General features: G+C 40.3%; 1 protein-coding gene across 4 annotated transcripts in view; it reads right to left on the reverse strand.

Annotated features, from left to right (window-relative positions):
• Positions 1-21,102, reverse strand: part of GSK3B (glycogen synthase kinase 3 beta) — a 167,498-nt gene that overhangs the window by 28,259 nt on the left and 118,137 nt on the right. For all 4 annotated transcript variants that reach the window (XM_058661949.1, XM_004577874.4, XM_004577875.2 and 1 more), the window contains exon 8: positions 8,623-8,718. In XM_058661949.1, the coding sequence (XP_058517932.1) occupies positions 8,623-8,718 (96 nt within the window). The remainder of the gene's footprint in view (positions 1-8,622; positions 8,719-21,102) is intronic.

The raw sequence follows: 21,102 nt of genomic DNA on the forward strand, positions 1-21,102 counted from the left end.
AAAAGGATATACAATAAACAATACAACTAAGGGACAGTCACAGTTACAGGTGACATGCATAGTGATATACACCAACACCTAGGCACAACGGAGCCAATTATACAAGGGAGGTGGTAGGGTCTATTATGTCTAGGTATTGAGAACAAAAAATGGCAGAACTCACCAGTAGCTGTGAACTCCCTTGGCTATTCTACAAAAATTTAACATTCTTTTAGGATAGTTTCCAGTGGGGGAATTAAATATTTTGCAAAAATAAATAATCCGCGGATTACTTTTAGTCTGCAGACTAAAATTTAGTAAACGGAATAAAATCCGGCCCGGCCCATCAGAATAAAAATCTCAAAACATAACCAGGTAGACAAAAATAGAAAACCAGACTGAAAAAACTGAGAGCATCAAGTCAGACTTGACTGGGCCAACTAATGATTAGTGCGCAGACTAAATAGGCCAGCCAAGTATGCAGCAAGGCCAAGGAGAGCCCAAAACATCCCTTTACAAACTAAGCAAATAAGTAAAATAAAACAAATAAAACAGAACAGAACAAAACAAAACAAAAATAAAAAAGAAAAGAAAAAGAAAACGAACAAAAGAAAAAAGGAAAAGGAAAAATATAAAAGAGCCAAAACACTGACATGAACTTTTAAAGCGATTCAAATACTACCTCACCTATGCAGCAACTCATTTTCTTAAATTGAAATGAGTCACGACTATCATCACAACCACTAGGCCATAGAAGAAACTAATAGATAATTTATTTTTTCAAAAAGAAACACTCTGTGGTTTTGAACAAACACCACCAAATCCTTAACTGACAAATTATTCAAAACAAACTTGCATGTAAAAAACAAAAGTAACGAACAATTTCCTCTCTAGCATAGCCTAGAATAAATTTTGACCATCAAATTGCAACTTGGCTAGTTGTTATGACTGCAACTCAAGCCCTTTAAAACAGACACTTATAAACAATCATGCATCTCACAGCACTGGCTCACAGCGACTACACTCTACTAAGCAGCTAACTAGGGCAACATAAAAATGTTCATTTTTTAAAATACACAGTAGCAATTGATCTAATAAAACACTGAAGAAATAATGGGCCTACAAACACAGTTATAATAAATGACAACCCATGATTACTCTACATACTACCCTCAATATTAGCATTCAGTTTATCTAGTTATTATTTAAAATTATTTGTAGTTTATAACCCCAATACAGGGTTAAAAGTGAGACAATGCCAGAGCTCTGTTGAATAGCTGAATATGTTGGCCAAATGATAGTGAGTCTACCAAAGCACCATGATTCAATAACTAATCTACATTATTCGTTAAAACATTCTTTGGTTGTGCTTTTAAACATTAATCTAATCATGCACTGAACACTCAAGGTAAATCAACTCACCCTAAAAATTAGCAGAGGCTAAGTCAACTTTTTAAGCTCAGGAGCCTTCAAGTTAGCACCTAACAATGTAGAATATGCGAACTGAATACAGCTCAAAACCTATTGAAAGGTTTTCTCTGGCCTTTTCTTTAGGATACCATTTCCTAAATTCAGGCAAACAAGGCTGGGCATAAGAAACATCAAACCCATTTGTTAGCCAGGACAGATCTAATATTCAGTGAACTTTGAGTGTACTAAATAAACTTCCTGAAGTTTATTGTAAGAAAATTACACAAAAGGACACCTAAAAACGTTCATGGAAAAAGAAATTAAAAGAGAAGTTTATTTCAGTACAAATGAACTCTGAAAATCATGTATAATTTTTTGTTTATTTTCTACAAACTTTCTAAGGACTACTTGTTTGCTTTGATTTCACTTTTTGTGCATTGAAAACACCTATCTCTAATTCTATGTTTTTATATATTTTGTGGATTATCTGTGTATATGCAGGAATCATCATTTATTATTATTAAATGTCTCCCTCTAACATTAATAATTGATGAAACTGAACAGGAGGGCCACACACAAATGTGATTTATCAAATGTATGCTTACCCAACTTAATTTTTCACTGTTCACAAAATAGCTATTGCAATGAGTTTGGTCTTCCAAAAATACAGAAATACTTCCTTTTCATCTACACCTATTCCTTCCTTGAAAGATACACACGTAGGTTTCAACAATTATTAATCTTTTCTATACTTAAGCAAATCCCAATTCTCCTTGAATAGCCTATATTTCTATTATCTTGAAACAGATTTCCTTTTTCTTCCACCTCTTTGCTAATGGCATGCCTTATAACACATGTATCTTACAGAATGCCTTTGAAAACTCACAGTACACAATCAAGTATATGCACTGGGCTCTACCCATACAGTACTTGACATTATTCCATACTTGTTTCCAATGAGCTACTCAACTGTTGTAAGTTTTCAAGAACAGACTACATAATTTAATTCCTTTTGCATTCTTTATAGTACTCAGCACAGCACTTGTTACACAGAAGACAAAGGCTATGAAGAAGTGATACATTAAAAACAGATGCTGTCTTGTCTTCTACCCCCAATCTCATCCACCACCACTACACATTCAACCTTTTTTTGTTTTGTTTTCTTTCACATGCAATCTTTAAACGCATGACTTGGTATTGCTCTTTTCTTAACATTAATCAATTCCCAAATGATTATCCACCTTACTACTTGAAATTTTTAAAAAGATGTATTTATTTATTTTAAAGGCAGAGTTACAGAGATAGAGGGAAAGACAAAGACAGACACATAGAGAGCACAAACAGAGAGAACAAGAGTGAGCTTCCAACCACTGTTTCACGTATAAATTTCATGCACAAATGGCTCCAACAGCCAGTGGTGGAACAGGCCAATGCCAGGAGCCTGGAATTCCATCCAGGTCTCCCTTGTGAGTGGCAGAACCCCAAGGAATTGGGACTTTCCCCAGGTGCCTTAGCAGAAAGCTGGATGGGAAGTGCAGCAGTTAGTACTGAAACTAGTGTCCATTTGGGATGTTGGTGTCTTAGGTAGCTGCTTAATGCCCTGTGCCACAGTGTTGGCTTTGGAAACTGGATTTTAATGTGTAAGTTTCCAGCAAAGAAACTGCAACACACAGGTGTATAAATAGAAAAGTGAAGAAGTCACTTAGGAAAATAGAAATTAGAAAAAGAGAAGTGATTATTCTAGCACCAAGAAGAAGATATGGGCAGAAATATCTACAGAACATACTATCGTCTACAAGAGATATTTTATAATGGATTAGTACAGTGTTGAAGGGAGAGCTGAATAATAATATAAAATGAGAAATACCAGAAAAGGTAGGAATATAAAAAAGGTTTAATGACAGTTTTTATATTGTGCCTTCTGGGTCTCTCTGAAGGGCATTTCAGGTAAGATGTCGAATAACAGCAGTTAAGTTTATCAGTTCAGAAGTCTTGTACTTAGAGATGGGGAAAAAAGTTAAGATTATGAATAAAGTCTTAATAAGAAGAAAGCATATAGGAAGGTTTTAGGGTTTAGCACAGAGAATAACTTGTTTAATTTGAAAGTACTTATTTGAGAGCCAAAACGACCTCACTACTCAATTTCTGTATAGGCTGTTAGTAAGCTGGACATAGTTCTATTCACTTACACTAAACCATGTTGATAGTATTCTAAAAACATCAGGAATGCAAAAACTGATTTTTGTGGATAATGATCACTAGGAAATAACCCAAAAACCCACAGACACGAAACTACTGAGTATTCAAGTACTACATATGCAAAAACTTGGAGGAAGCTCCGGGGTACTGTTTTCAGGTCGGCTCATTCAGCTCTGGCTGATGTGGTCATCTGGAGAGTGAATTAGGAGATGGAAGACATCTCTATCTCTCCTTCTCTCTGTAAACCTACCTTTAAAATAAAAATAAATGCTTAAAAATTTTTTTTAACAGATCAGGGGTCTTGAAAAAGAGTAGCAGAATGAGTTATTCAAATACAGGTAAACACTCATAAACCCTTCCACATTATAACCACAATAGAAATCCCTTATCTACAATAACTGGGCAGTATACTTTCAAATTTATTGTCCAATACATGAATTTCAGGGATGAGACTAGGTAAATCAGAGGTGGTCAAAATCAGGAAGAATGAAATTGACAGTTTTTCTGCAAAGGAAAAGATCAAGAACAGAGTGTCTGAACTGTTTATTTTCCAAGCTGTGACACTTCTGAGAGTAAAGTGGCAAACAATTGATAATTACACCGGCTAAGCATAAGTCAGGATATAGGACCAACATTTCACATTATACCAAACATTCCTAAAGAAGAATCAAAAGAATTTTAAATAGCAGTAATAGTATCATATGTGCTTTTAAGAAAGATAACTTTGATAGCAACAAGGAGGATAGACTGAAAGAATGTAATATTGAAAAGGCATCAGTAAGAGGTAGGAGGTTGTTTTAAAATTCTGTGATATAAAGGCCTAAACTAAAGTTAGGTCAATGCAGACAGAGAAGAGGACAAATCAGAGAACTATGTGGAGGCATAAACTTCCCATTTACTCAGACCTAAAATAATCCCTAACATTTATATTTACATTATAGCTGTGTTTTCAAAAAGAATTATGAGAAAAGACAAAATAGAGGCACAAACATTTGCAGCAATGCTTAAACTAGATCCTCCCTCCATTTCTAAGTTTCTAATTTGCAGAATATACATGTCCTCTTGTCTTCCATTTAATGTTCAATTTATTTTGCAACACTTTTTTTGTTTTAGATCTGTTTTTTTCATCTTTGAAGTGTATAGCATACACCAATGCTGAAAATTTAATGCTCTCACCTTGAACAGTGGTCCTTGTTTGAAAACATTAGCACCTGGAGTTGGTATTGTGGGTAGCAGGTTAGGCAGCCTTTTGTAATGCTGGCATTCCATTTTGAATCTCAGCTGCTGCACTTGTGATCTAGCTCCCTGCTAATATGCCTGGAATAGCAGAAGATGGTCCAAATACTTGGGCCTCTATCATTCATGTGCAGCACCCAGAGGACAGGAGTTCCTGGCTCTTGGCTTAAGTATGGATTAATCTTGCTGCAATCATTTGAGGACTGAACCAGAAGATAAAAGGTCTCTCTAGTTCTCCCTCTCTACCTCCCCATCTCTCTGTCACTTTTTCAAATAAATAAAATCTAAAAATAATCACAATATCATTACTCATTTCCTTCCCTACCTAACATAAACAGTTTATTTACCAGGGCTGGTATTGCAGCATAACATATTAAGCCGCTCAATGCAATGCTAGCATCCCATATGGGCACCAGTTTGGGCCTCCCAACCCCCACCCATGCTCCACTTCTGCTTCATCTCACTGCTAACAGGGCTAGGAAAGCAGTGGGAGATGGCTCAAGTCCTTGAGCCCTTGCACTCATGCGGGAGATCCAGAAGAAGCTCCTGCTTCCTGCCTTCAGATTGACCCAGCTCCAGCTATGCAACCATTTGGGGAGTGAAGCAGTTGATGGAAGGTATCTCAGTCTTTCCTTCTCTTTCTAACCCTATCTCTCAAATAAAAATAAATCTAAAGAAAAAAAAGAAAAAGGTTTGGTAATGAATTAGGCTGCATTGGCTATTATAAACAGTCTAGGGCAATGTATTAAGCCTTTAAATCCTCAAGACTCTTGCCATACACCACAGAGGGTCATCTGTGTTTTTCTTTTCCTGGTATCTTTTTTTTTTTTTTAAAGATTTATTCATTTTATTACAAAGTCAGATATACACAGAGGAGGAGAGACAGAGAAGAAGATCTTCCATCCGATGATTCACTCCTCAAGTGAGCCGCAGCGGGCCGATGCGTGCCAATCCGAAGCTGGGAACCTGGAACCTCTTCCGGGTCTCCCACGTGGGTGCAGATTCCCATGGCTTTGGGCCGTCCTCAACTGCCTTCCCAGGCCACAAGCAGGGAGCTGGATGGGAAGTGGAGCTGCCGGGATTAGAACTGGCACCCATATGGGATCCCGGGGCTTTCAAGGCGAGGACTTTAGCTGCTAGGCCACGCTGCCGGGCCCTCCTGGTATCTTTCTTACACACCTCTATTCCCTCACCCTTTTCATAGAAGACACTATTTTTGTTCATTCTTTTGAGAAGAGATCCTAATTCTAGGGATTAACACACAGGATTCCAGGGTTCCAATCCCCATAACTCCAGAAAAATGTGACTGAAGTGGATTCTAACCAAAAGATAATAGATGGCTTACTTTTGCAGGTTGTTCTTGTTTCTAGGCATCTACTTACCTGCCCTCCAAGGCCAACATGCTCGCCCCTTTAGAGAACGTTACATATGATTTTGAAATGATTCTACTGGCTGTGCAGTGTACGTTAGCATTTCTTAGCTTGCTGCCTGCTATCTTGATGGGGATTGGAGGAAGAAGGGATCGAGTTTCCGCTAGAGATTTTAAACTTTTTTTTTTAAGAAATCAGTATAAATATATTTTAGATCATCTAGAAGACATAGTAGAATTAAGAAAAGTCTGTGTATTAGTTAGGATATGGGTATTGATCAGAAATTACTGTAAACCTACTTACTACATAATGCATCTGTTTGAAGTAAAAACCAAATTATGTCAAAGGACACCATTTGAATGAAGGTTTAACAGTAATTTCAACCCACATTAAAAAAAAAAACAACAACTGGGAGAACTGAGTAATTATTCTACACATAGTATAGGAATAGAAATCTTTAAAAAAAAAAAGCTTTTGTAGATATTATTTAAGTTTGAAAAACATTAGTCTTAGGTAAATATCAGGATTCCAAGAAGGCAAAAGAAGGTTTTAAAATACATATTTATCATAGCCCTTTCATTAGCTATATTGCAATTATAATAAATTATTCCTTACATTTTTTCTGACACTTGCATATGAGATAATCCTGGATGGGGAGGCAGGGAGTGGGAGGAATGATGCACTCTAAACTGGTAATAGAGTTGATGTAAAATAAAAAAGGAGAAGACTACATTTTCACCATTTGTCATTAATGTGATGATAAATATGTTGGGCATAGCAAAGATTAAATATATATGACTTAACAAAAATAAAGAAATATAAAGATGTAAAGCAAATCATATCACCATCCTCAACTAAATCTAGTGGCATTTTAGAATATTTCCCCATAGTTATGCAATACACAGAATTCTATTGTTGTCTTTCCTTTAACTTGCTTGAAATCATAGTATATCACAAATCATTTACAGTCACTTTATCTAAGAGTAACTTTCATGAATTCAAATAGTTACTTAGCCTCTAAATCCAAATAGACTACTGGGGAAATCTCTCGGCTTAGTCAGGTAAGAGCTCCTAATTATTTTCCGACTCAGATTCAAAATAAAATTTAAGTACAAAGATCAAATAACACTTTATCTCAGCCTCCTGGTTTTGGCCTGCACAGCTCTGGCTTTGATAGCCATTTAGGGAATGGATCAGAGGATAGAATATTCTTTCCCTCCCTCCCTCCTTCCTTCTCTCTTTGTGTAACTCTATGATTTCAAATAAATAATACCGAGTTATTCAACTTAAAACAGAAGATAAACGATTGAGAGGTAATAGATGTGAGAATTTGAAGGAATGAAACCATAATTATAATACAATTGTGAGAGCAAGGGGTTGGGGAGGGAAGGGAGTGATAACATTCTGATTCTAGGTAATGTTAACTAATTCACCTACAACACTACTTCATCTCTTACAAATGATCTCTTACCAATTAAATAAATAAGTTGACCACCGCACTAAAACTGTTTTATGTATATATTAAATATAGAGCCTTTACTTGAAATTTGTAACAGAGAAGTCAACCATTTCTAACCCATGAAAAATATATACTGGGATATAATTAAACAGGAAAAGGAATAAGTGGCACATTAGCAAAAGTTTGGTGTTAAACACACACATGACAATAGTAGGCATGTCAATCTTGGCCTTGTTACAAGCCATCTATATAACCTTGGATAAGTCACTTGGTATTTTTGGAAGAGCTTCTGCACCTGTAAAATGAACAAGCTAGAAAGTCATACTAGCTATAAACTCAAGAGATTGTATTTTTTTCTGTTTATTTAAATCTCATAAATTAAACTGAGGTTAAAAAAACTTTTAAAAAATATCTTCCTTAATCATTTGAATAACTATAAAAGGGAAAAACAATCTTCTGGTCAATCAGCAATTGTTTTCTTTAAAATTACATCTATTATGGAGATCAGTTTTTTCCAAAGGATAGTGACATAGCAATTGCTTTCCAAGTATACTTCCAGCAATCTGCTCTTTCATCCTGCCCCACCAAAACACAAACAGCAAAGTATATATAAGAAAAAATATCTTAAGAAAATATATAAAATATATGTTATATGATAATGAATCACAAACCTCTCTCTGTATAAATCAACTTCTGCATTTAAAGACCCTGTACCTATATTTTAATAATACTGGTGCACTGACTTTACCTTGTAAATAAAAACTCAGGTTGGAAACTGTCCATAGGAAAGCAACCATCAAGAAACTGTACAATGAATCACTGATGGACAACTGTTCAACTATCTTCACATGTCAAACTCCTGGGTACTTGTACTCAAGCAGCCATCTGATCTCAAAGAGTCTAGTTTAAGAACAAGGACAAACTTAAATTTTAGTTAAGAACTGGTAATTGCCCATTCTTTTTACTCACCTTAGTCCAAGGATGTGCCTTAATTTGAGGAAATTTGAATTCAGTGTAGTTTGGGTTCATTTCTCTAATTTGTTCCCTCGTTGGTGTTCCCAGGACCTAGATGAAGAAAACAAATTATTACCAACTTTTGTCACATATTTATGTGTTTAGTCTCATCTTTTATAAGATACCTGTTGTACTAAAGAAAAGGAATTCTAAAGTTAACATGTGGACTAGCTTCAAGTAGGGTTTTTTTTAAAAAAATTACCCAACCCAAAACATTCAGATAAAAATCAGGCATTGTTTTAACTAGAAAAGTAAGCTATTGCATTCTTCAATGAACATTTGAAATGAATTACATCTGAAATGAGAATGTCTTCTAATCACTTAGCAAGGTGCAGTGAAAGGTTTTATTAACAAACACATCAAGAAAAGCTTCCTCAAACAATGTCTTTAATGATTTCATTCATCACTATTTAACGAGGGCGCCCAGTAGACAGAGAACTATGCTATGATCTATGATTGATTTAAAAACCCAAACATTTCCTGCTACAATGATTTTTTACATTTCTGTGCTGATAAAGCTTAAATATAAGACAAAAAGATACTGCCTCCACAGATACATCAGGTGACAGACAATGAAAATTAGATGAACTTGGTTGCACAACGCAGATGATAGAAACATTAAATAGTAAAAGTTAGCACTTTGAAGAGAGGTGCCAAAAAATACCCATTTTTATAATTTTAGCATCTGCTATAAAAACATTTGCAGAATAAAAGAGTAAGTCATTTACAGATGAAGAACAGTTGTACAGAAGGCAAAGAATTCAGTAAGTATCTGTGGTACAAGCCAGTAAATGATCAGGCATAATCCCCTTATTATTCAGGATAAAGTGAATTTTCTTTTTTACTGGTTCTAATTCTATACACTACAGTAAAACTGTCAGAACTTCATAAAAATTTTAAATAGTTTCTCAAAAGACACTATTAGGAAAATGAAAAGGGAAGTCATGAACTTAAAGTATTTGTTTTGCAAAACATTAGGCAAAAAGGCATGTATCCAAAATACATAAATAACTCATTACTGAATAAGTAGCCAAGCAATTCAAAACAAATGGGACGACAGGGATACCTCAACAGAGATACAGCAAAGAAACATATGAAACGATGCTCAACATGATTAATCATTAGAAAAATGCCACAAACATGATTACAAAACCAGATTCTAAAATTGATATTTAATTATATTTGGATCAACACATATCCAATTCTGTAACATGTATTAGTTCACCCTATTGTTGTGAACAGATATCAGGGTACCTTAGCATGCGAATCATTAAAGTTCAATATTTATAATTAAAAATATTTTTATGTACCTAGGATCCTCCTTCAATATATAATACCACAGGATGGGCATTTGGAGTGCTTGGATTCAAGTCCTATCTCCACTTTTGACTTCAACTTCTTGCTAATGTGAACCCTGGGAGGTAGCAGGTCATGGCTCAATTGCAGATCTGAAATGCATTCCAGCTCCCTGGCTTTGGCCAGACCAACCCCTGGCTCTCTGCAAGAATTTTTTTTTTTTAAGATTTATTTATTTTATTGGAAAGGCAGATGTACAGAGAAGGAGAGACAGAGAGGAACATCTTCCATCCAATGATTCACTCCCCAAGTGGCTGCAATGGCCGGTGCTGCGCCGATCCGAAGTAGGAGCCAGGAGCTCCTCCGGGTCTCCCACACAGATGCAGGGTACCAAGGCTTTGGGCCATCCTCGACTGCTTTCCCAGGCCACAAGCAAGGAGCTGGACGGGAAGTGGAGCCGCTGGGATTAGAACCGGCATCCATATGGGATCCTGGCGCGTTTAAGGCGAGTAACTTAACCATTATGCTATCGTGCTGGGCCCTCTGCAGAAATCTGAGGATAGAGAATCTCTGACATTCACTATCTCTGTGTCTTAAATAAATGAAAATAAATAGGGGCAAGCCCCATGGTGTAGCAAGTTAGGCCTCCACCTGCAGCACCAGCATCTCATATGAGCACCGGATTTAGTTTCCATGGTTCCACTTTTTTGTTTAAATTTTAACTTTTTAAAAATTATTATCATTATTCTATGATACAATTCCATACGCCCTGGGATTTCTCCTGCCCCTCCCCACCACCGAATTCCCCTATATTATTACTATAGCATAGCTCTTCATAAACAGTCACATGTTCATCATTGCGGATATCGACCATGGCAGAGAGTCTAGCCTCCCATTGTCAAGATACAGCTAATAGTTTCATTAGTAGTCCATCTTTGATCTGGAAATAGAGATGCACACTGCAATGCATGCTCACATCTGGACATGACAGTCTCCATTTACACAGTCACCACACATCCCTCTTAAATGAAAAGCCACAACACAAAATCAACAACAGAAAGAAAAACAGAAATTTGCAACACCATAAATTTCTCACGAGGTTTTTGATAGTTCAACAGTCCTGAATTGCTGGCGAACCCACCACTCCAATCACAATGAAATCTCTCCTGAATCCACTGACTGCTATAGTCTACTATAGTGTCTCCATCAGTCCAGATCTTCACTGCCAATGGTTGGCTGGGGTAGTTGATCAATTTGTTCTGTCCTCAGCCCTCTGTTGTGGTACCAGGTGTCTTCTGGAGGCTCTGATGTACTGCCATATCCTCCATATACATTCGAATATGCTGTCCTTTGCGCCGTCTGAGCCACCGACACATCCACTCTCACAGTCAGTCCATGGAACCTGCAATTCTCTTCATGGTTAGGGTTCTGAATCCAGCAGTTCAGTTAGTAGGGAATCGTCCAAGAAACCTCATCTGAGGCCATCCCAGATTGTGTCTGCCAATACAGGGTCCAACAGTCTGTCACCCAAATAGGCCTACACACACACACTGGTAGATGCAACTGCTGGGTCAGTTCTGTCTCCAGCCCACTCATTTCTAGAACCTCATTGTGTTCTAGAATTTCCAGTGGGCCATGTAGAAAAAGTGCATTTTGCTAGTTAGTAAGGTCGTGCATTCTAATAATAGATAACTGAGGCTATGTGAGATCTCAATCTCTTTCTCTCTCTGCCTTTCAAATAAATAAATCTTTAAAAAAATGGGAAAATTTTTCTTCTAACTTCACATTTATCCAGAGAAATATAAAATAGGAATTATAAATCAATAATTATCATCTCAAAGAAAATAAAATGGTCAAAGTTATAAAATACTTTTTTTGCTGTCTTGCTCTTCTTTTTTAAAGTTCAACACCAGAGGTCGCCAACATCAATGACAGAGCTGTACCTCTATTCAAAGCCAACGGTGAAATGGAAGCCGTCAGAAATACACTACTCCTCTGCTCAAAATGTGGCAAGGGCTTCCAATAGCCTATAAGCTAATATGATGTAGCCACTGCTCTAAGCTCTAGCCTCTTTTTCCTAGTTAAATCAAATCTTACTAGTCTCACCATTCAGAATCCTAAGTTGTAATGATACACTCATCAGTCCTTGATTTCACAAATATTCACTCATTCTTCTCTCTTAAAAAGTGGTGAATACCACGCCCAGCGTGGTAGCGTAGAGGTTAGTTAAAGTCCTCGCCTAGTACGTGCTGGGATTCCAGGTGGGTGCTGGTTCTAATCCAGGCAGCCCCAGTTCCCATCCAGCTCCCTGCTTGTGAGACAGTTGAGGACAGCCCAAAGCCTGGGGACACTGCACTAGTGTGGGAGACCAGGAAGAAGCTCCTGGCTCCTGATTTGGATTGGCTCAGCTCTGGCCATTGCGGCCACTTGAAGAGTGAATTAGCAGACAGAAGATCTTTCCCTCTGTCTCTCCCCTCTCTATCTGACTTACCAATACAAATAAATAGTGGTGAATATCGTTCCATGACCAAAGTTAACCCTAAGGGTTTTTTCTCATATGAAACCTTTCAAGAAAGCAGTAGCTCAAAATCAAGGGTTTCTGCCTTTGTACTCTGCTCAGATTATAGGGACAATACGTGCTTTGCTTTATTGTGTGTTGATTCCCTCTACTCAGTCTCTGAACTCCTCCAGGCTAAGAATTCTCCATGTTTTTGCCCAGCACTTAGCAACTGCATACTTAAAATGGTAAACATATTGAAAGACTAAAGGAATGTATGCTTAGAGCCATATATACAAAATGCAAAAACTTTAAAAATGAACAAGACATGGTATACTACAATAACACACTGAACTATTTTATGCATCATTAAATAACTAAACATTTTCATTTCTTCTCTGCATAAAGGAACTGCACATTCAATGTGGAATATTGTTAGGCTGCCTATGTATTAAATATGACAAACTTCTTGAGTTAGAAAATTCTAACTAGAGAACATGTACTCTATTTCAAACACTAGGGGGCTTCTGATGACAATGGAATCACAACTACATATTTTTTAAAGATCTATAAAGGCAGAGTTACAGATATAAAGGGAGCTTCTTCTAGGTCTTCCATGTGGGTGCAGGAGCCCAAGCATTTGAGCCACCCTTTTACCAGCATTCATTGGGATGTTGGTGCCACAGTAAGATGCTGAGCATACTATGCGATGGCATCAGTCCCCCTAACACACATTTTTACTCCAGAGGACCGGTATTCTTCTTTGGTAATTCCTTATGATTAACAGGTTTTCCTGTGCTAAGTCCACTATATATAGACAGTTGAAATAATGAACTTTCACAAATTGTATTCAATTTCTGTATCTTTCCAACATTAAGATTTTGTTATAAGCAACTCCCTTCTTGTGGTACAGTATTTCCTCCTCAAGAATTTTCTCCCAACTTCGAAAAGCCAAAGCTGCAGTGGTAGTACAAGTCCTAAACCCCAAGTAAGAACTTCAGTGAAGAAAAAAACAGCAAAGTGTCATGGCATTTGAACAGAACACAACACTTTGGGTATCTATTTAGTCTGAGCAGGCTTCCTTAAAATATGATGAATTCAGCAGGCTACCTTTATTTATTTTATTTTTTGACAATCTTTACATAGTTAATTAGGGCACAAAGGTTCAAGGGCTACAGGAAAATGGGTAAGACTATTATTTCCACACATTTTTTTTTTTTAATGTCTGGGGTAAAGGGAGAGACAAAGGGAGAAGCCCTACCCAATCTCCCACCCACCCCAGGTCCCCAAAGTGGGGCATGATCTCAGGGTCTTGCTCAAGTGTTCTGAGAGTTCAACAGTTATGAATTGCTGCCAATCTCGCCATTCCAAGCAAAGAGAAATTGCTGCAGAATCCACTGGTTGACACAGTCCATCTCAGAGTGTCCGTTTGCCCTGTTTTTCACTGCCAACATATGGCTGGGGTAGTTCATCGATATGTTCTGTCCTCTGTCTTTTCATGGCTAGGGATCTGAGTTCGGCAGTTTGATTGAGGGGATGCCTAAAGAAACTTCGTCTGAGGTGAACCTGGACCAGGTTCTTGTGTGTGCTTGCAAGTACTGGGCCCAGTACAGCCCATCACCCCGATCATCTGGTGGTTGCAATTGCTGGGTCGGTTCTGTTTCCAGTTCTGCCTGATTCTGCCCAGCACATATTCGGCCCTCACATAAACCAGTGGGAGCTGCAGCCTAGTCAGAGTGACACACAATAACCCCCACCAGACCCGCCCGCTATCCTGGTTCCCATGCTTGCCATTATGTGCAGCACACCGGTACAGTCTGTCCCACATCCCATTCAGCTCTCATACATGTCAATGCGCACTGAAGCCCAGTTCAACCCAACGAGCCCGACTATCCATTCCGCACACATGCTGTTGGGTCCCCTTCTGTCTAGCAACCCCTGCCCTTGTCCTGGTTTTCGTGTCCTCCAGTGGGAATGGTAACCCAAGAAGGAAGAGCCCACTATTGCCCTCCTGGGCCACTCCCAGATTATGCACTGTCCAGGTGGTTCACAGCAGGCTACCTTAACAATACATCTACAAGTACACACTCCAATTCTTGTCATTTTTTAATATTGGGCATGATGCGATAGCCTAGTGGGCTAAATCCTTGCCTTGCATACACTGGGATCCCATATGGGATACAGTTCATGTCCCTACTGCTCCACTTCCCATCCAGCTCCCTGCTCATGGCCTGGGAAAGCAGCGGAGGATGGCCCAAAGCTGTGGGACCCTGTACCTGCGTGGGAGACCTGGAAGAAGTTCCTGGCACCTGGCTTCGGACTGGCTCAGCTCCAGCCCTTGAGGCCATCTAGCATTAGCTGTTGTAGACATTTAGGCAATGTCTACGTTGGATTCAAGATATTTCTCCCCCTCAGTCCTCAGCACTTAATCTGCCCTACAGTCTGCCTTCACGTTTTAAAAGTGACCATAAATGGGCTCAGCAGCGTGGCCTAGTGGCTAAGGTCCTCGCCTTGATCCCATATGGCCACTGGTTCTAATCCCGGCAGCTCCACTTCCTCTCTATCTCTCCTCCTCTCAGTATATCTGACTTCGTAATGAAAATAAAATAAATCTTAAAAAAAAAAAAAAAGTGACCATAAATGTAAATAAAGGCTTATTTCTGGACTATCAATTTCTATCAATTTTATTCTATTTATGTGGCTAAACAGATACCAGGAAGAGACTGTCTAGATTATTACAGCCATATATTAAGCTTCAGAAATGGAAGCGTTAAGTCCTCCAATGTGGGATATCACCCCTGGATCTCCACCTGCCTAACTGATATGGGAGGCCTTAGGCACATGGCACATAGTGCCCTTGGCTAACAGACCCCAATAGGCCTGTTCACTGGGCATGCAAGAGTAATGGGCTGTACCCCAGGTTCTCTTCCTTACTTTGCTAGGAATTACCTGGTAAACAACTCTAGGAAGTCAAATGTTACATTCATCCTGCTTTGCAGCAGGTAATGAGTCTGCCCCAAGATACAAGTTCCTGTGCTTCCTGACCTTTAACTTCATTGGAGCATCCAGAAGAGATAGGCATATCTGTTAGCCAGTCACAATGATGTACTCTCGGGCCCCGACCTTCTGCCTGCCCCCTTTTTCCTATAAGCTTATGACTTCTCTCAAATAAATGGACATTCTTCACCACCAGTTTGTCTCCAGTGTTTCTGCTGCAGAAGAACACTGTCACCTTACCTCTCGGTGGTCTTGGGGACTACTGGACAGAAGACCCCTGAAACTCCAAATTCATACATTCTTTATTTCCTTCCCGAATAAAACTTCACACATTTTTTTTTTTATTAGCAGAACTGAAACATTCTTGGCTGAACATAAACTAAAAATTTTATTCTTGGCTGATATATAGTTTAGTCAAATAAGAAAGATCTCTTTCTCAGTAAATCACAAAGCAGTATACTTAAGAAAGACAGAAAAGATATCTTAGTCTCTTAGATTAAAATAAAGCAAACTATTTCCCAACTTAGACCCAGAGAAAGCTCCTGACTCCAGCAATTGGATTAGCTCAGCTCCAGCTGGGGTGGCCATCTGGGCACTGAACCAGCAGATATAGGACTTCTTTCCCTGCCTCTCCTTTCTGTAAATGTTTTCAAATAAAAATAAATAAATCTTTTTTTTCTTTCTACCAATGTATCGATAAAATAATAAAAATTTCACATTACAGGCCCAGAGCGGTAGCCTAGCAGCTAGTGCTCGTCTTCAACGCATTGGGATCCATATGGGACCTGGTTCTAATCCTGGTGGCCCCACTTCCCATCCAGTTCCCTGCTTGTGGCCTGGGAAAGCAGTTGAGGATGGCCCAAAGATTTGGTACCCTGCACCCATGTGGCAGACCCGGAAGAGGCTCTGGGCTCCTGGCTTCGTATTGGCTCAGCTCCAGCTGTTGCAGCTGCCTGGGGAGTGAATTGGACAGAAGATCTTCCTCTCTGTCTCTCCTCCTTTCGCTGTATATCTGACTTTGCAATAAGAATAAATGATTTTTTGGGCCCGGCGGCGTGGCCTAGCAGCTAAAGTCCTCGCCTTGCAAGCCCCGGGATCCCATGTGGGCGCCAGTTCTAATCCCGGCAGCTCCACTTCCCATCCAGCTCTCTGCTTGTGGCCTGGGAAAGCAGTCGAGGACGGCCCAATGCATTGGGACCCTGCACCCGCGTGGGAGACCCGGAAGAGGTTCCAGGTTCCTGGCTTTGGATTGGCGCAGCATTGGCCCGTTGCGGCTCACTTGGGGAGTGAATCATCGGATGGAAGATCTTCCTTTCTGTCTCTCCTCCTCTGTGTATATCTGGCTGTAATAAAATGAATAAATCTTTAAAAAAAAAAAAAGAATAAATAATTTTTTTAAAAAAATTTTACATTATAAATATGAAACACTCAAATATTTTTAAAAGCTATAAATGTAGGTTTGGCACAGTAGTCTAGTGGCTAAAGTTCTCATCTTGGATGCACCAGGATCCTATATGGGTTCTGGTTCCTATCCCGGCTGCTCCACTTCCTACCCCACTCCCTGCTTGTGGCCTGGGAGGGCAGTTAGGGAAGGCCTTATGCACACTGAAACAGACCTTAACGGTATAGACTTAATCGTGAGCAGATTCCAAAGTAGTATATTAAAACTGGTTTTTCTTGTCTATGAAAGATATCTGTCTTACTGATCTGAGAGGCACAGAGAGATTACATTGGCTGGTTCACTCCCAAAATGCTGGCAACAGCTAAGGCCGGGCCAGAACCAAAAGTGGGAATTGGGAGCACAACCTAGGTCTTCCAGGTGTGTAGCAGGGACCCAATTATTTGCGGCATTCTAGCTGTTTCCTAGGGTCTTCCCTGGTATAGCACTATGGGATATTGAGTGAGAAGCAAGAGCGAGGAATCAAACTCAAGTGACTCTGAAGCAGCTGCCTTAACTGTTAGGCCAAATGCCTGCTCCAATCTTAACTTCATACCTCTGATTTAACTTGTATATTAACAGGATTTTAGCACAAATTAAAGTAATCACTTTCATAGCTCTGACTACAAAAAGTTATCACTGCCTTAAAAAATCTTTAATAAATTGGATATGAGCCAAAAAAGCATATTTCTCCGTTTCCAGTCCTAATAATTTTACTGGTAAAAATTTGGAGTTCATCCTAAATCTGTCTCTTTCTTCTTGTTACTGATAGGCAACAAAAGCAATGAAGCCTATATATACAACTATAAACAATTACTGTGATCTACCCTCAAAGTTAATATATAAAATTTGTGTTATAGACAAGATTTGGCTATAGCTCTTAGATACACAAATATCTACACTGATTAAATCTTGTTTGGACAAAAAAAAAATGGTAGCTTAGTAAAGCTGTCTTACCAAAGAAATTAATGAACTTCAATTGCCACATAGGAAATATTATTGCAGGAGAAACACACAAAAATTTTAAAAACATCACTCAGAGTAACTATGCTAGTTATACTGGAATTCTTTTATCAATTAGCTTTGCCCTAAAACACTTGTACTTCAAAACAACAGAAAAACTACTACTGGAATAAACATTCCTCCTGCGGAGGAACCTCATAGGTGAGAGCACGGAGGGGATGCGACAGGTGCTAGAGACAAGCTCACAACCTCAGGAACTCCAGGAGGCATTCCTCTAATTTTTTTAAAAAAAGATTTATTTATTTTTATTGGAAAGTCAGGTTTACAGAGAGGAGACAGCTGGTTCACTCCCCACGTGGCCACAGCAACCAGAGCCAATCTAAAGCCAGGAGCTTTTTTCAGGTTTCCCACATACGGATAGGGTCCCAAGGCTTTGGGCTATCTTCTACTGGTTTCCCAGGCCACAGGCAGGGAGCTGTAAGGGAAGTGGAGTAGTCGGGATGTGAACTGGCACCCATATGGGATCCTGGTGATGTAAGGTGAGAAATTTTGCCACTAGGCTACTTTGCTAGGTCCTCCAATTTTATTCTTATGCAGACTCTGGTAGGGAAGCATCAATGGTTCAAGTAAGTGGGTTCCCACCAAACACATGGAAGACCTGGTTTGAAATCATGACTCACAGCTTTGGCTTCTGGCTGTATTTGTGACCATTTGGGAAATGAACCAGGAGATGAGCATGCTCTCTTCCATGTGCATGTGCTCACAAACTAATGGGTTTTTTCCTTTTAAAAATTGTAACACTATGGTATTCATGTTATAAATCACTGGCACTGACATCTAAGTAAATAAACTTAATATATGTATAATACCACAACCAGGTGTATTTCTCTTAATTCCCAAGTAATTTCAAATTCATGAATGAATAATGATAGCAACATAACTGAAGTTACTTTGATTCCCTTAGATATTAAAACATAAAAGAAATTCCTTGCTCAGTAAGTTTAGAAGTTAATGAGGTAAGTCTATCATATAAAAAGTTCCATGTGGAGACTCGCAAGATGGCCGACATAGGAGGAAGACTGTGAGAGAGCTCACAGACAGAGAGGGCTAGAACGCGACAAAAGCGTAAGTGGAGCAGCATAGAACTACAGGGAGAAGAACGTGAAGTTCCCTGGACAGTGTGGAACCAAAAAAATCCACACAACTCGGAAGAGCAACCAGGGAAAAACAAAACAAAGGGCAGGGAAGACAACTTTCCGCTCCTGACCTGCTGAGTCACCTTTGAGTGCAAACGCCGAAAGCCGCAGACCGACCCGCAGACGCTGTGGCCGTGAGGACCAGCGGTGATTGGGACCTGCTGGCATCTGCTCACCCTGGTCACCAGGACCCGCCAGGACCTGCGCCCGCTGCGGACACCAGGACCCTGAGTGACCGGGACCCGCCGGCATCTGCCCACCCTGGTCGCCAAGCCCCGGCGGGACCGCCGCAGCCTCCAGGTTCCACCCGCCTACACCGCCGGGACCAGCAACGGACACAGTAGCCGGGAGACGCACCACAGCGAGGGTTCCCACCAGAGGAAGAGGCAGACTGCAAGAACCTGAGGTTTGAGTGAGTTGGGTGGGGACAGTGGTGGGTAGGAGGCTTTGGGAGTTGGCCCCCCAGGGGCATGCACAGAGCCTGAACACAATTGGTGCTCGTCTCCCCGCCCCTCCCCCCCCTCGAGACTCCAGCGTCTAGAGACACCGGGAGAGTGCCTTGAACCTGCCAAAACTGTGTCTGGGAGAAAGGCAAAAGGCACACTGAATACTCCCCCGTGCCTTTGCAGTCTGGCACTCAGCTGGGCGGTGCTATCCCACAGGAACCCAAGCACGCCTCTGGGCTGGGCAGTCCCGTGCTAGCGCTGGGGCAGTCGGTCCCCTGCAAGCGCTGGGGTGGGTGGGCCTGCGCAGGAGGCGCTTCCAGAGAGCACCTGGAACACCCCACGCCCTATAGTCCCGTGCTTGGGAGACGAACCAGGAGAGCACTGCGGACCCGCATGCAGGAGGCGTTCCCAGAGAGCACCTGGAACCTCCACGCCCTGCAGTCCCTGGCACTGGGGACACACCGAGAAAGCACCTAGAATCCTCCGAGCCCTGTGATCCCGTGCACAGGGGGCACGCAAAGAGAGTGCCTTCACTCCCCCACGCCCTGTGGTAGCATACCTGTAGGGGACGAGCTGAGAGTGCGCTTTGAATCCGCTGGGCCCTGGAAGTGGCGCCCTGAGGTCCAGTGTTCTGGAGACGCACCAAAAGTGCCTTGAAAATTCTCACACCCTGCTACTCCACGCCTGCAGACTCCGATCTCTACAGGATAGTGCTTGGAGACCCCTCAGCACACTGGTGCCTAGGTCTCTCAAAAAAGAAATACTAACACGATGGGAAGAAATACCAGAAAAGGTAATGATCCAGATGAGAGTGCCAACACCCTACCAATAAAGTATCAAAAGCCAATGTCTATTTTGGAGATGCGAGATGAAGACATAGAAGATCTACCAGACAAGGAATTCAAAAAAATAATGTTAAAATATGTCAGAGACAATGAGAAGAATTGGGAGGACTTCAAGGAATTCAAGAACCACATAGCCTCAGAAATACAACAAATGAAAAGTAAAATCCTTGACTTAGAGCACAAAATTGAGAGCCTAACCAACAGAACAAATACAGCAGAAGAGAGGATCCCTGAAACGGAAGACACACAAAACGAACATACCCAGTTCATAAAACAGCTGGAGACAAGTCTGAACAAAGCCAATAAGACCATACAAGAAATGAAAGACAACCTCAGAAAATCGAATATTAGGATTATTGGCCTTCCTGAAGGAGCGGAAAAAGAGTCAGGAATGCAAATGGTGCTCGACGAAATTATACAGGAAAACTTCCAAAACACTTGGAACATGAAACCAGCCCAAATCCAGGACGGTCAGAGGACTCCCAGCAGATATGACCCAAAGCGATCTTCACCCAGACATATGGTGCTCAAGTTCCACTCCAATGAAGACAAAGAAAGAATCCTAAGACAAGTACGAAGCAGAGAAAAGATCACATACCGGGGAAAACCAATCAGGATCACTGCTGACTTCTCTGAAGAGACTTTACAAGCAAGAAGAGAATGGACAAAGATCTTCCAAATCCTGAATCAGAACAACTGTCAACCAAGAATATTGTACCCAGCAAAGATCTCATTCGTATTTGAGAACGAAATCAAA

The sequence above is a fragment of the Ochotona princeps genome, chromosome 3, assembly GCF_030435755.1.
Source record: "Ochotona princeps isolate mOchPri1 chromosome 3, mOchPri1.hap1, whole genome shotgun sequence".
NCBI lineage: Eukaryota > Metazoa > Chordata > Mammalia > Lagomorpha > Ochotonidae > Ochotona > Ochotona princeps.